The 13,006-nt window shown below is 41.4% G+C and overlaps 1 protein-coding gene across 3 annotated transcripts in view; it reads right to left on the bottom strand.

Annotated features, from left to right (window-relative positions):
• The window catches only part of Nek10 (NIMA related kinase 10), a 270,542-nt gene that overhangs the window by 2,594 nt on the left and 254,942 nt on the right, over window positions 1–13,006 (bottom strand). For all 3 annotated transcript variants that reach the window (XM_029563521.1, XM_008833138.3, XM_029563522.1), the window contains 3 exons: window positions 5,106–5,214; window positions 2,202–2,254; window positions 2,066–2,121 (listed from right to left, as the gene is read on the bottom strand). In XM_029563521.1, coding sequence (XP_029419381.1) covers window positions 2,066–2,121; window positions 2,202–2,254; window positions 5,106–5,214 — 218 coding nt within the window. The remainder of the gene's footprint in view (window positions 1–2,065; window positions 2,122–2,201; window positions 2,255–5,105; window positions 5,215–13,006) is intronic.

Raw genomic sequence — 13,006 nt, 5'->3', positions numbered from 1 at the left:
GGCTCCATACTCTGCCATCCCTGTCACTGTCCACTGTGTTGTCAGCACCCTCATCCATTCCCCCTGTCTGCCCTTCTGGTAAATCTAGTCAGCCAGAGGTCCCTGTTCCAGGAGGGTCAGCTGTTCCTCATCTACGGCAATCCATTGTCAGTATTCCTTTGGATAGAGGGGATCAAACTTGGGTTCTCGTGCTTGCATGGCAAGCACTTAACTCACTGAGTTACTTCCTCAATCTCACACTTAAAATTTAAGACTGTCCCTTTGAACTTATGCACAGATCACCTGGCCAATCACTGAACCATTAAGCTGTGGTCTGGCTTAAATTTTCTGAGTTTGTATTTAGTTACAGATGACAATAAAGAAGTGCCATTAATAATCCAATAATATCAATCATAAGCTTCTATAAACTCACACTACTAGTTTTTTATTGATACATAGTTGGATTTTCTGCAACAATACAAAACTATTTACATCCCTAGCTCCTGAGTCTATAAGGAAATACATACGTAATAAAAACAATCATAGAATGACAACCTCTACCCCACTACAAGCCAAGAGCACTTGAAATAATAAGATGCTGAGAGACAAGAGCACAGATGTGGCCATGATTCACATAAGGCTCACATCCTCAGCACTCAAGCAGAAAGTGAAAATGCAAAGATCTCTCCAGGATTAGTGGGAAGAGAGTAGTTGTGAAGATGGTGAGTTCTATTAACAACAGATCTTTAAAAGATGAAAATTATTCATCATTTCTCTGCAGTTACAAATTGCAAACAGTACTAAATTTACAAAGGCTGTATTTTAGAAAGATTATCAAGCCCAAAGAGCAAGTAGGTGAATAATCTTATGTGTGATTCAGAAGAAAAACTCACTGAAAAGAGAGCAGGAAAAGAAAAATAGACTGAACTACCCTCAAAGAAGGTAATTTCTATATAATGACCTTAACGAGACATTCTTGAGCCCTGTTTCTCATTTCTTGGCTACTAGCTATCTTTATGAAACACTTCTGGAATAATTTAGAAGGTATTCACAAAGAGGCTATACTAGCTAGAGAAAGAAGGCAGATCCTCCAGGAAGATGGCTATGTGGGGAACACACTCCAAAGGGCTGTGCCTCCTAGAACAGCCTGGAGCACATGGGATGTGTGTGCAGATGCAGATGATTCAGCTGAATGGCTCCTTAGAAACACAGAGGAACAACTCTGTGAGTTGGTGCTGCTACTACTGCCTGGACCCTCTCACCCATACCACTTCCACACACATTGGCCAGTCCCCAACTGCCAAGACCTGATTTCCACAGGTCTTCTCTGGCGGCTAGTGACTATTTGTCCATCCTTACAAAAGGCCAGAAACACCAGAAATTACCACTTCCTGGGAAAAGGCCACCAAGAATGATTGCTATAGACTGGAGGATAACTACTCTTTGAGTGGGTGTGCTGTCAACCAGGTTCTCAGAGCGGTCCAGTGCTCAAGCTCCAGATACCCAATGTGAAAACTTGCTTGACAGTGAAATCTTATTGACTGACTTCATTCCTACCAGTGTTTTCCAGAATCACCCCTGAAACAAACTAAGTACACTCAAGCTATCATGCCAACACTGTGCCTAATAGTAAAATTACAGGATTTAATTGGATTTATATTGATAAATAGAGTCTATTTATCCTAAATTCACCTAAATCAATACTTTGATGGGTTACATTTTTGTCCTAATTGTCTATGCAAATAATGGGTAGGTTTCTATGATGTATGTCTGAGCTTCCCGCTCTTCTAGGGTGGATTGAACAAATGATTATAAAGGAACTAACTGAATGCTTTCCCACTGAATTGTCTTTATTGTCTTAAAAGATGTCAACAACTACTTCATAGTAACCTCTTGTTTTAATGGAGCTCTCAGCACCAATTGTGTCTCCACAAAAGCTGTGAAACACTTATTCTATCTATGTATCTAGTCAAAGTGAAGACACTTTATAAAAAGAAAAGGCTCTCTAGGATTACGGGTCAAGAAAGCAATCTAATATCCAGTTATATTGATTCATTTTCACTTTTGAGAGCAAGCTCTGTCTCACCTGTTTGATGTAAAATTGTAATACCCACTTTCCTCTAGAACTTCTTCAATCACAGTCTAAAATAGAAAAAAGTCACATTAATTCTGAATTAAAAGCAATAAAGCAAAAGCATTCAAGGGCACTGTTGAGACATTACCTGCATCTGTTCATAGGTGATTCCTTCCTCCAAATCAAGGCAGCTGGGTGGGCCTGAAACACAGGAGTTATACAAAATCTAACATTTGGTTCATAATGTCTTAATTACACTTTATTAACAACTAAACTTCAACTACAATGAATGCAGGTCAATTTTTTAACTATAAAGACCAGACCCAAAAGTAAATTCCAGGATTGGAGAGATGGCTCAGTAGGTAAAAGCACTTGCCACACGAGCCTGATGGCCTGACTTCAAAAGTTATCATCTGACCTCCTCATATACACCATGGTACTTTCATACCCACACTCACACACATATGTCATACACACACAATTGTTTCTCTTTTGTGAGTGGTTGCTTTGGGTGTGGCTGTCACAAAGCAATAAACAAAAATTTAGGAGGAAAGCTGACCACGGAAATCAGGGACATGTATGTGTTAAGGGCAGGTGAACGGTGACTTCTGATACAAATTCCCTGATGGGTGAGTAGTCTGATTAGGAAAGTCTCTCATCCATGAGACAAGGAGATATGTACTGATAAGTTCTTACAGGAAGATGGAAATGGTAAAAAAAAAAAAAAACTGCAAATATCTGCCTAGGATGAAAACACATTTCATGCCAGAAGAGTTTCTGTTGGTGTGACAGCATAAGCAACTCCAATTGGTTACCCTCCTCCAAAGCCAGGCAGGTTAATTCCAGGAAGCCCCTCCCCCCAGCTCCCCCTTAGAAGCTGGATTCTGAGAGATACCTGACCACAATGGTGTCACCTTCAAGACACTGCAGTAATGCTTATCTTTATACTTCTGTACATCTGCTGGTTTGCGAGACAGGAACTAGCTTAAGTTTCATAAATACTACATTTATCCAAAGGAAAAACCGGATAACTTGTAATTAACACCTTGCAATTGCTTAACTAAAATGCCAGATTTCTTGTGGCTTTTACCTTTCCACACTCCTATCCCCTCCCAGTTAGGGCTGCATTCATTAAATTGGCTCAGAGAGCGCAGTCACTGGCAAGCTAAATAAATTCAGCTGGTTTGGAACTTTTTGAGTCTGAGTGGTATTTCCCCAATGATCTCAAACTCCGTAAGAGATTAGTCTTAATATGAACTGGCCGTACCTGAAGCCACCACAATGCCATCCAAAGCAATTGTTGGTTGGTTTTCTGAGTCAATCTATGCTGACTTACGTGGCGGCCTCTCTGGAGACAGGCAAGAGGACTTGCAGGTTGGGTGGAGGGAGGCATGAAGACACACTTTGTGTCTGGCAGCTCATTTTTAAAGTCCTGTTTTCAAGGTATTCTCCATGGTGCCAGCAGGCCCTGTGTCTTTGGTTCTACTAAGCCTGCTGTGACTGGGTTAGGCTAAGACTAAGATCTAGGGTGGAGCAGCCAGTCACCCTGGGAAGAGTTGGTTCACCCATTCTCAGGCTTTGGAGAGACTTCTGTCAGAGCTTTTCATTTCATCTCAGTTACTCTTATAAGAAGTGGGACCTGCAGGTGAATGTACTGGCCTGGGGGAAGCTTTTAAAAGTAAACGACTTTAGGCAACTTGTTATCTTGATCTCAAGGATTTCTCAGGATGTAGTTTAAATGAAACTGTGCCTGCCCAGGATTTGATTTATCTCAGGAGTACAGACTTAGGCAAAGTTTGACAACATACAAAATGCTTTCTTGGGCAATAACAAGAGTACCCTGCACAGGCTACCAGATCGTCACTGAACTGGGAAAGCTTCACTTGTGGGCACTGTGCCTGGTAACATCACCACAGTTCAGAAGGTTCAAACGGAATGGAGGATGCTGCTTCTCACAGTTCAAGTCTATCACAAAGACTGTGGTCCTGCTGAGCCAGGCCAACAGTCTGGCTTATCATGTCCACTGGATCCTCACTGACTATATGGAAGGAAATGTTTATCCTTTATTTTCAGTATTTTATCAGTTTGTCTGTCATTTTCTTTTCCCCATTTTAGTATTTTAAAATTCTATTATCTGCTTTATTATCTTTAAAATAAATTTACTTATTTGTCATTTTGTTTTATATTTATCCCCATTTTACAGGAGAAGATGCTGAAGTTTAGAGAGGTTCAAGGTCAGCTACCAAATGGCTGAACAGAGATTTGAATCTGAAATCCAGGGCTCCAGACTGTGTCTTTAATCCCATGCGACCTGCCTTTAGAATAGAATCATTCTAAAAAATAATAATAATAATAATAATGTAGCATGTCTGATGTGGATTCTTCAGGTACCTCTCAACTTGTCTCCATTTTAAATGCTTAAACTTTCCATTTCTGCTTTTTATATCTCCAGATGCTTTTAGACAATTGATTTCCCATCATCAGATAAGCAGGAAAAAATAAGAAATACAATTCAAGGTTGGAGGGATGGCTCAGCAGTTAAGAGTACTTCCTGCTCATGCAGAGGACTTGGGTTGGATTCCCAGTGCCTACATGGTGGTCAACAAGTGTCCATAACTCCAGTTCCACGGTATCTGACACCTTCTTCTGGCCTCTGCAGGTACCAGGCATACATGAAGTGCATTTACACACATGCAGGCAACACACTTTAACTATATATATATATATATTAATTTATTATATATTATATATAATTTATACCTTATATATATATAATTAAAAACATTTAAAAATAAATATAATTCACCTGCACAGATTCTGTTCTTCGTGGCAAAAATAAATGATGGGAGAAGTTGCCTCAGCTAGGGAGGACAATGTCAGGGTACATCTAGATTCATGTTAAAAGTACTCCTGACCTCCACCGAAGGTGAAAAAAATAAGCTCTGTCTTTCTTTTAAGATGAAGATTCTATTTTAGGATTAGCTACTTATCAAAGCAACGTGATTCTCTTTTTTTCTCATTTGTTTTTTTGTGAAAGCCAGACTCCTCTTACCTGTGGGGTCACTTGGGGACCCACTGTTTCCACCTGATGAATGGTGCAGTAAGTGGTAGTCTGCCGTAAAGAAGTTTGGCTCAATTGGTTCTGGAGATCCCTGAGATAACTGAAAAGAACAAATGCAAAAATCACATCTTATTGACAATCAGAGACAAATGACAGCCATCTCTGGGTGGGGTCTCCCAGTTCTGGAACTCTGTCTCTGTGGTCAGAGACAAATGACAGCCTTCTCTGGGTGGGGTCTCCCAGTTCTGGAACTCTGTCTCTGTGGGGAGAGTGTGGTGAATTGTGGGGAGATCGTGAATACAAAAATACCTTCTCCCTTCCAGAGGAACTTGTAAGCTGGAAGTAGGAGAATTACAGTGAAGGTTAGATAAGTCCCTGGTCATGTGAAAAAGCACACTTTGTAGCTTTATAAAAGCAAAATTAAAAAGGATGTAAAAATAATGGCATGGGCCTGGGACATCAAGATGTTATTTTTAATCAGGCGTAGGAGGAATAAACTCCAGTTATTCAACAGAACAATATATTTAGTCCAAATCACAGCCTTTTTTCACGTATCTGCTTTGAACAATGTCTTGTTGGGCCATGGCAAGCAAGTTTCTTAGTACATTTTTCTAAATTACTATTAATTAACTTTAATCTCCAAACATTAGTTCTCCACACTCTATTCATCCAATGACAGAATTTATTAGGTTCCCACTATTTATTGTTCTTGCCTAAAACTGAATTTTTAAATAGAATTTTAGGCTATAAATATTTTCCAACTCTTTACACCTTTAATTCCCTCTAGTACTTAGACTGGGCATGTTTTAGTGTTAATAATTTCACTTGAGAAAACTGGCACAACTGAGCAGCACGTACCACCCTAAGACCCGGAAGGCTCCCACTTAAGGATTTCCATGGGAGAAGTGAGTGTGTTTGTCCCCTTTCCCTCCCACATCTTGTCCACCTGCCCTTCCCCTCCATCAAAGTACATGTACAGGACTATTCATAGCACCTTACTCGGAATAACTAAAGACTGGGGAAATTCCAAATGTCCACAGATAGAGCAGGTATATTGTGTTGTTCTCACACAGTGGTATTCTACAAAGCAATAAATGAATGCTCAGAGTGTGAATGAATACTGAACAGAAGAAGCCAGCCACAAAGGAACAAACAACATATGGTTTACCTTCATAGTTAGACATGGTATGTGGCTTCACCTACATATTTAGATATAGTACATGTTTTGGCTACATATTTAGACACAGTACATGTTTTGGATACATAGACACAGTACATATTTCACCTACATATTTAGACATAGTATATGGTTCAGTTACATATTTAGATATAGTACATTGCCTCAGCTACATATTTAGACACAGTATATGGCTTTACCTTCATAGTTAGACGCAGCACATGGCTTTGCCTACATATTTAGACATGGTTCAATTACATAATTGGACACAGCACATGGCTTCACCTATGTATTTAAACACAGTACATGGTTTGGCTACATATTTAGACACAGTATATGGCTTCACCTTCACATTTAGACACAGTACATGGCTTTACCTTCTTATTTACATACAATGTTGGAGATGACTGCCCTGTTTGAACTCTGCAGAAAGCATGCTTGACTACATGTGCAAGGTCACCAGTAGCCAAGATTGCCAATAATGGCAGAGCCAGATAGGCATATATGTAGATGGATGCATGCCGGTTCTGAAGTGCATTGTCCCTTATGGTTAGGTTTAGATTAGATAACAAACTATGCCTTATTTACACTGTTGTGTGAATTATCTGCTGTGTGCTTTGCAAACAGGCCACACTTCATTGCTAATTGTTTCCTGAGCTCTGGCAGAGACATGTCCTTTGATCTGCATACCATTTGTTCCTGAATACCTGCTTAGAGCACCCCATCCCTGGGAATAAAACCTTGAGAGTGAGAGGCTGGAGTGCTCTTTGTTCTACAGAACAGGGAGTCTCCTGGTCCCCAGCTTTCTTAAATACTAAACTGTCTCTGTGTGACATTTTATTATTAGATACCTCATTATCCCTCTTTGTGTCCACCATTCCCTAGTCAGGCAGGACATAGCAACACAGTACATGGCTTCACCTACACATATTTTCACAATCAGGCAAATCTACAGGATGGTGATGGTGTTAGGGTTTTGATCTACAGCAGCCCCCCCCCCCACTCCGGGGGCAGGGGGGCTCATGGATTCGCAAGCCCCTGAGAACCAGGAACCAAGTTGATAAGCACCCTGGTCTTTGAAGTAAAGAGCCAGCATAGCAGGCTTTCTCTTTGATCTCAAAGGGTAAAACAGATACCTCTTGACCTAGCTCCTGGCTGACGGATGGAAGGGGTGGGTTTTAACAGTCCCACTCTCCCATTTCCCCCTGCCTAATTTTTTTAAAAAGTATATCTTCCCACCTTCTGCACCCCCCGAATCTCCCCCCAATAAAAGTCCCCCGCTCATAACCTGTGGGCTGACATTTTCCCTACCAAGAAGGAGGAAAAGTCCTGAGTGAGGCTTCCTTTGCTAATAAACTGCTTTCTCCTGATCGACGGGATTCATCTCTCGACTTTATCTATCATATGGTGCCAAAACCCAGTTCTAAATTCAAGGGCCCTGCGACCTTCCAGAACTTGCACATAAAATCCTCCGACTGGACCTGCTTGCCATTACTGGTCTCTGCAAACACCACTGATTTGGCTTTCAGGTACACACCACCCTTCCTTTCTCTCTCCTTCTCTCTCCTTCTCTCTCCTTCTCTCTCCTTTCTCTCTCCTTTCTCTCTCCTCCTCTCTCCTTTCTCTCTCCTCCTCTCTCCTTTCTCTCTCTCTCCTCTCTGCCTTGCTTTCACTTCTTTCCGACTCTCCTACATCTTCTTTTGCTCTCCTTTCCAATTGAATTTGGTCACTCTCAGACCTGACTCAAGGCCACTGTGCAGCTCTGATCTCTGCGACCATTGAGTGTCCTGTGGTTACTGTGCCTAAACCCACCTGGGGGGTGGGCCTGCCTCCCTGCAGCACTCGATACCTCAGTCACCCCCAATTTCGTCTTCCCCAACATCTCACCTTCATTTTTGCTTTGCTCCTCTCTCCTTTTTCTCTCTCTCTCTCTCTCTCTCTCTCTCTCTCTCTCTCCCCCCCCCACCCCCCTTTGCCATGAGCTTGGAAGGTCCTCTGTCTTCCATCCTTTTTCCTGTCTTTGTCCTCTTCCAATGCCTTTCTTCCTCACTTCACTCGGGATGATTTCTGATACCGTCCAATCCAATTTCAGGTCTCCTCCCCTCTGCTTCCATCCTCTACCTTAGGCTATCTTTCCTCCTTCGTCTAACTACTTATGGATTCCCTACACATGAAAATGCTCTAGATCCTTCTTCTCTCTATCCCTATGGTAACTCTTGTTCTACATCCAAACCCACCTACAAATGTTTAGGTCTCTATAAGTCTACCTGCTTTTCTAAAAATTTCAAAGAAAAATTTCTTCCTTATGTCCCTTTTAAACATACTTTCAATTAACACTTTAGGTTTGCCACTGCCTTGTGCTTCTTTAATTTTCTCTAAAGCTTTCTATTCCCACCATGTGCCTGCCAACCCACCATGTGTCTGATGTCTCATGCAGGCTCTAAACCTCCATGGCTCCAAGGCTTTCTTTCGTTCCTGTTATTCACCCCCTCCAGGCAGCTGCCAAGATTACTGGCTCACCTGCCCTAGGGATTTTTTTCTTTAACAGTCTAATAAAATGGTAAAAGTTTCCATCTGGACCCATTCTTAAATTCTCTTATGAATGAGACTAAAAACCCTTTAGGGGACCCTTTCTCCCTGTTTTGACACAGATAGGCTAAACCAGCTGGGCAGCTTTGCTGGAGCATTTAAAGAATGGACACACGGAAAAGATTTTAAAAGCCATTTTTTTTCTCCTAAACTTTTTCTCAGGCAAAAGGACTTAAAATTTTGACTGAGCAAAAAGACTGAAAATTTTGACTTAAAATTTTGACTGAGCACCAAGTAAGCAGTGCTCAGGTGCCTACTTTTCTAACTATTTAAAATTTTAAATAGAACTAACCATTTTAAATTTCAGTACACATGAAAAGTCACAGACAGTGCTCCAGCAAGACGCATGCTTTCAGACCTACAACGCACTGTATATATGCCGTTTCTTCTGCTGCCCTTATGAGTCTCTTTTCCAGCATAGCTGGTATCTAGGAATGAAGAAATCGGGAAAACTTTGCTTGCCATCACAGCTACACTGGTTGGTGAGAGACATGGATTCCTTTGCTTTGCTTTCTATTCGGGTCACATATATATGTCTGAGGGCACTTTCTTCTTTTATATCAAGTCTAACCTACTGGTACCAGAGGTGCCTAGGAGTTCCCTAAACTTCAGACATTTAATCATATGTCCTAATTCTCTTGCAATTTATTTTTGTTTTTGTTTCTTCATGATGTCATAGAATAAGCAATGCATTTCTAGTTCAGACTAAGGGAGTAATACCAGATCTCCACAATGGGAGTTTAAATTTTAACATTGCTTGGGCCTGTTTCTAAAGGGGATCACTTTGAGTTTTAACTTTTTATATGGTATATTTACTGGTTTTAAAAGATGATTGTTTTAAGTTTTTACATTGTTTGACATATTTACGAATTTTTAAAGGAATTATTTTTAGGTTTTGACATTGTTTGTATGACATCTTTAAAGGAATTATTTTGTTTTAAAGGAATTATTTTGGATTTTAACATCTTTTACATGGTATTTGCTAATTTCCAAAAGTGACTATTTGAATTCTTACTGTTTTGCATAGTATATTTGTTCGTTTCTAAAGGGAACTTAAAGTTTTTCTAGCCATTTGCCTTCAAGGTGCAAAGGGAGCTGACACTTGGTGATGACTAGACCTGTGAAGCACATGGAAATTTGCTGTACTCCAGGGCCAAAACCTTACAAGAGACAAGCTACTACCAACACATAGTTACAACAAGGAGAGGTAAAAAGTAATAGTCTACTTGAGTGAGAGGCTTTAGATGTGGCCTCTACTGGTCTTAACTCCTCCCCTTTCTGCATTGTGATTCTAAGCCTGTTTTTCTCTGGAATAGAGTTATTTCCCTCTCTGATACTCAGATGCTCTATGTTTGCTTGTGTTCCTGCCCCATCATTCCCTGAGTACCTTCTCGTTTTAATGTCAGGGTAATATTAATTATGTTGATAAATTATTGTGCTGTTTGAGCGCACTGAGATGCTGACTCTGGAGATGGAATTGTCCCTCCCAATTCAGACTCAAGCCTATTATCTCAAGATGTGTTCTCCAAGACTTTTCCAGGTTCAGGCTGGACCCCTGACCCTGTGACAAGAAAAGGAGACCAATGAAGCAGCCTAAGAGTAAAAGCATTGTGCAGCTGAGAACTGCTAAGGTGTAAATTAATTTCAACAGAGGGTATTACTGTCTATAGTGAAACTAGCTAATGGGATTATTTTCAGTACTATTGAGACTTTATTTATTCTTAACCTAATCTGTTAATGTTTTATTTTGTCTTTCCTGTCTCCTCTGATTTATGTTCTTAGATTGACAGGTTTTCATTAACACCCTTCAGTTATTTGGCTCTTAAAAGGGAAAAGATACTACCTCAACTCTATATGGCAAACTTAACTCTTTAGACCACTTATTACCTATACAAAATGACATCTAAGCTGGTTGGGTAAAATCCTATTTGTTGAATACCATTTTTGTTTTTAGTTTACTTTCAAGGTGTTTTAAGGTGTATGCATGTTGTTTGTCTACTTCAAAGGCATTTTGGTTTAAAAATAATAAACCACATTCTCAACAAAGAGTATATAATTAAATATGTATATACAGTCAGCATAAATTTATGTTTCTTAAAATTAATTTATTTGATAGCATATTAATTTTTTAAGTAAAATCTCATACAAACTAAAAATATTAAATTAACACCAAAATATTGTTTCAGGCTACAATATTCACTCTTTAACCTACAACATGGTTCCTGGTACTAAAATATCTAAAACATATAAATTAATTTTAAGTACCTCTCTCCCTCTCTCTCTCTCTCTCTCTCTGTCCCACCACTGCCCTTCTGGGGCTCATCTTCCTTCAGCCTCTACTAAACCTCGGGATCAACTCGTTCCACAAGCTTCCCTCCTGTGTGGCTCGCTGTGGTTTTTTTTCCACTTTTCTCACATCCCATTCCTCGTACTTTGTCTCCATCTACTGGTTGGTCATGCCATGCTCTCATTGCAAAGATTTCCGCTAGTCTCACTTGCCTTGAAATCACACCGGTATGTCAGAAAACTCCTTCCTTTCTCTGAATATGGGACGCTGTTTCTGGAGATAGGAATATGCACTACTTCCTGTCCAGGACAGGATCTCGCCTTTCCTCTCCCTAATGATCTGATTGCAGGAGGCCGCCTTCTGGGACTTGGAAATAACTTGAACCTGTACTTGAACCTGTGCTAAGAAAAGGATGCATTTTTTGGTGCCTGGTTCTCCTTGTTCTCATTTTGCATGACCGATGCCAAATCCCTTCTCCTACTCCCTCCCCATCTCTCTCTTCCTCATCCACTGCGTTTTCCTGCCTGGACTCGTGAGCCTGCCTTGACTCCCTATGGAGAGAGGATTTTCTTTGTCTCCCACCTGCTTGGTTCTGTCTCTACCTCCTACCCACTTGCTCAGTTCTTTCTCTATCTCCTCTTCACTCTGTACTCTGTCACTATGGGAACCACCCACTCAAAGTCTCAGGGTCTCACACCTCTTGCTTGTCTTCTTAAATCCTTGAAACAACTAGGACTTTCAGATACAATCAGGCCAAAATGCCTGAAGTTCCTGTGCACCACTGCCTGGCCTCAGTATGAGTTAGATAATGACTCTGTTTGGTCAGACACTTGGAACCCTAGATTTCAATATTTTGAGAGATTTTGAAAATTTCTGCCATCGTAACAGCAAATGGTCTGAATTACCATACAGCCAAGCTTCCTTTGATCTCTGTGCTAATCCCTCCTTCTGTGTCCCGTGTTCTTCCCATCAGGTTCTTCTAAGACAGTTTCATGGGATTCCAACCCACCAGGGGCCTCTGCCCCTCCTCCTCCTCCTCCCTACCCCTCCACCTCAGCTTTTGATCCTACCATAGCCAATGAACTGCCTCTGATTAGGGCCCATCCCAAACCACCTCCTGCTCCCCGGCCTGAGGCACAGCCAAGTCCTCCCCCTCATTTCCCCTCACTATACCCTCCCTTGCTTTCCATTCCAGGGCCCAACCCGGCCCCCTCCCTTCTCCGCCTCAAACTCCCTCTTCACAATCTTCCCTCTCCCCTCTCTGGTGCTCTAAGTCTGTCACTTGCTCTCCTTCCACTGACTCTCCTGTACTAGAGGAAATCCAAAACCTTAAACATCTCCTTACCAAACATCCCCTGATCTCCCCTATTCTGGCTTCTAGCTCAAATAACCCATTTATCCCTCCTGCATCTACTTCTACTTCGATTCCAGACCCTCCCTCTTATACCCCTGCCCCTGCGCCCCCTCATGGACAGGACACCCCTCTGACCTCTCCCACTCTGGCCTCACATAATCAAACTCCTTAATTTTCTGGGGGACAAGGGATATAGGGTTTCCTTCAGCTAAGGCACAGCTTTCTCTCCCTCAAGTCAAGTACCTGGGATTCCTTCTCATACCTACATCCCACTGTTTAACTATAGATAGGACAAATTACCTAAGGTCTTTAAAGCCCCCCCACAACCAAGGAGGAAATTCTGTCTTCCCTAGGCATTGCAGGGTACCTGGGCACCTGGATTCCTCACTTTGCCCTCTTGACAAAGCCACTCTGTGAGGCCTCCAAAGGGAACTCCCCTGAGCCCATTGAGCCATTAGGACCTGTTATAGTAGCACTCCATACTG

This window comes from Nannospalax galili, unplaced genomic scaffold (genome assembly GCF_000622305.1).
Source record: "Nannospalax galili isolate Female #2095 unplaced genomic scaffold, S.galili_v1.0 scaffold215, whole genome shotgun sequence".
Classification (NCBI taxonomy): domain Eukaryota; kingdom Metazoa; phylum Chordata; class Mammalia; order Rodentia; family Spalacidae; genus Nannospalax; species Nannospalax galili.
This window is presented reverse-complemented; position numbering and strand designations above follow the sequence as displayed.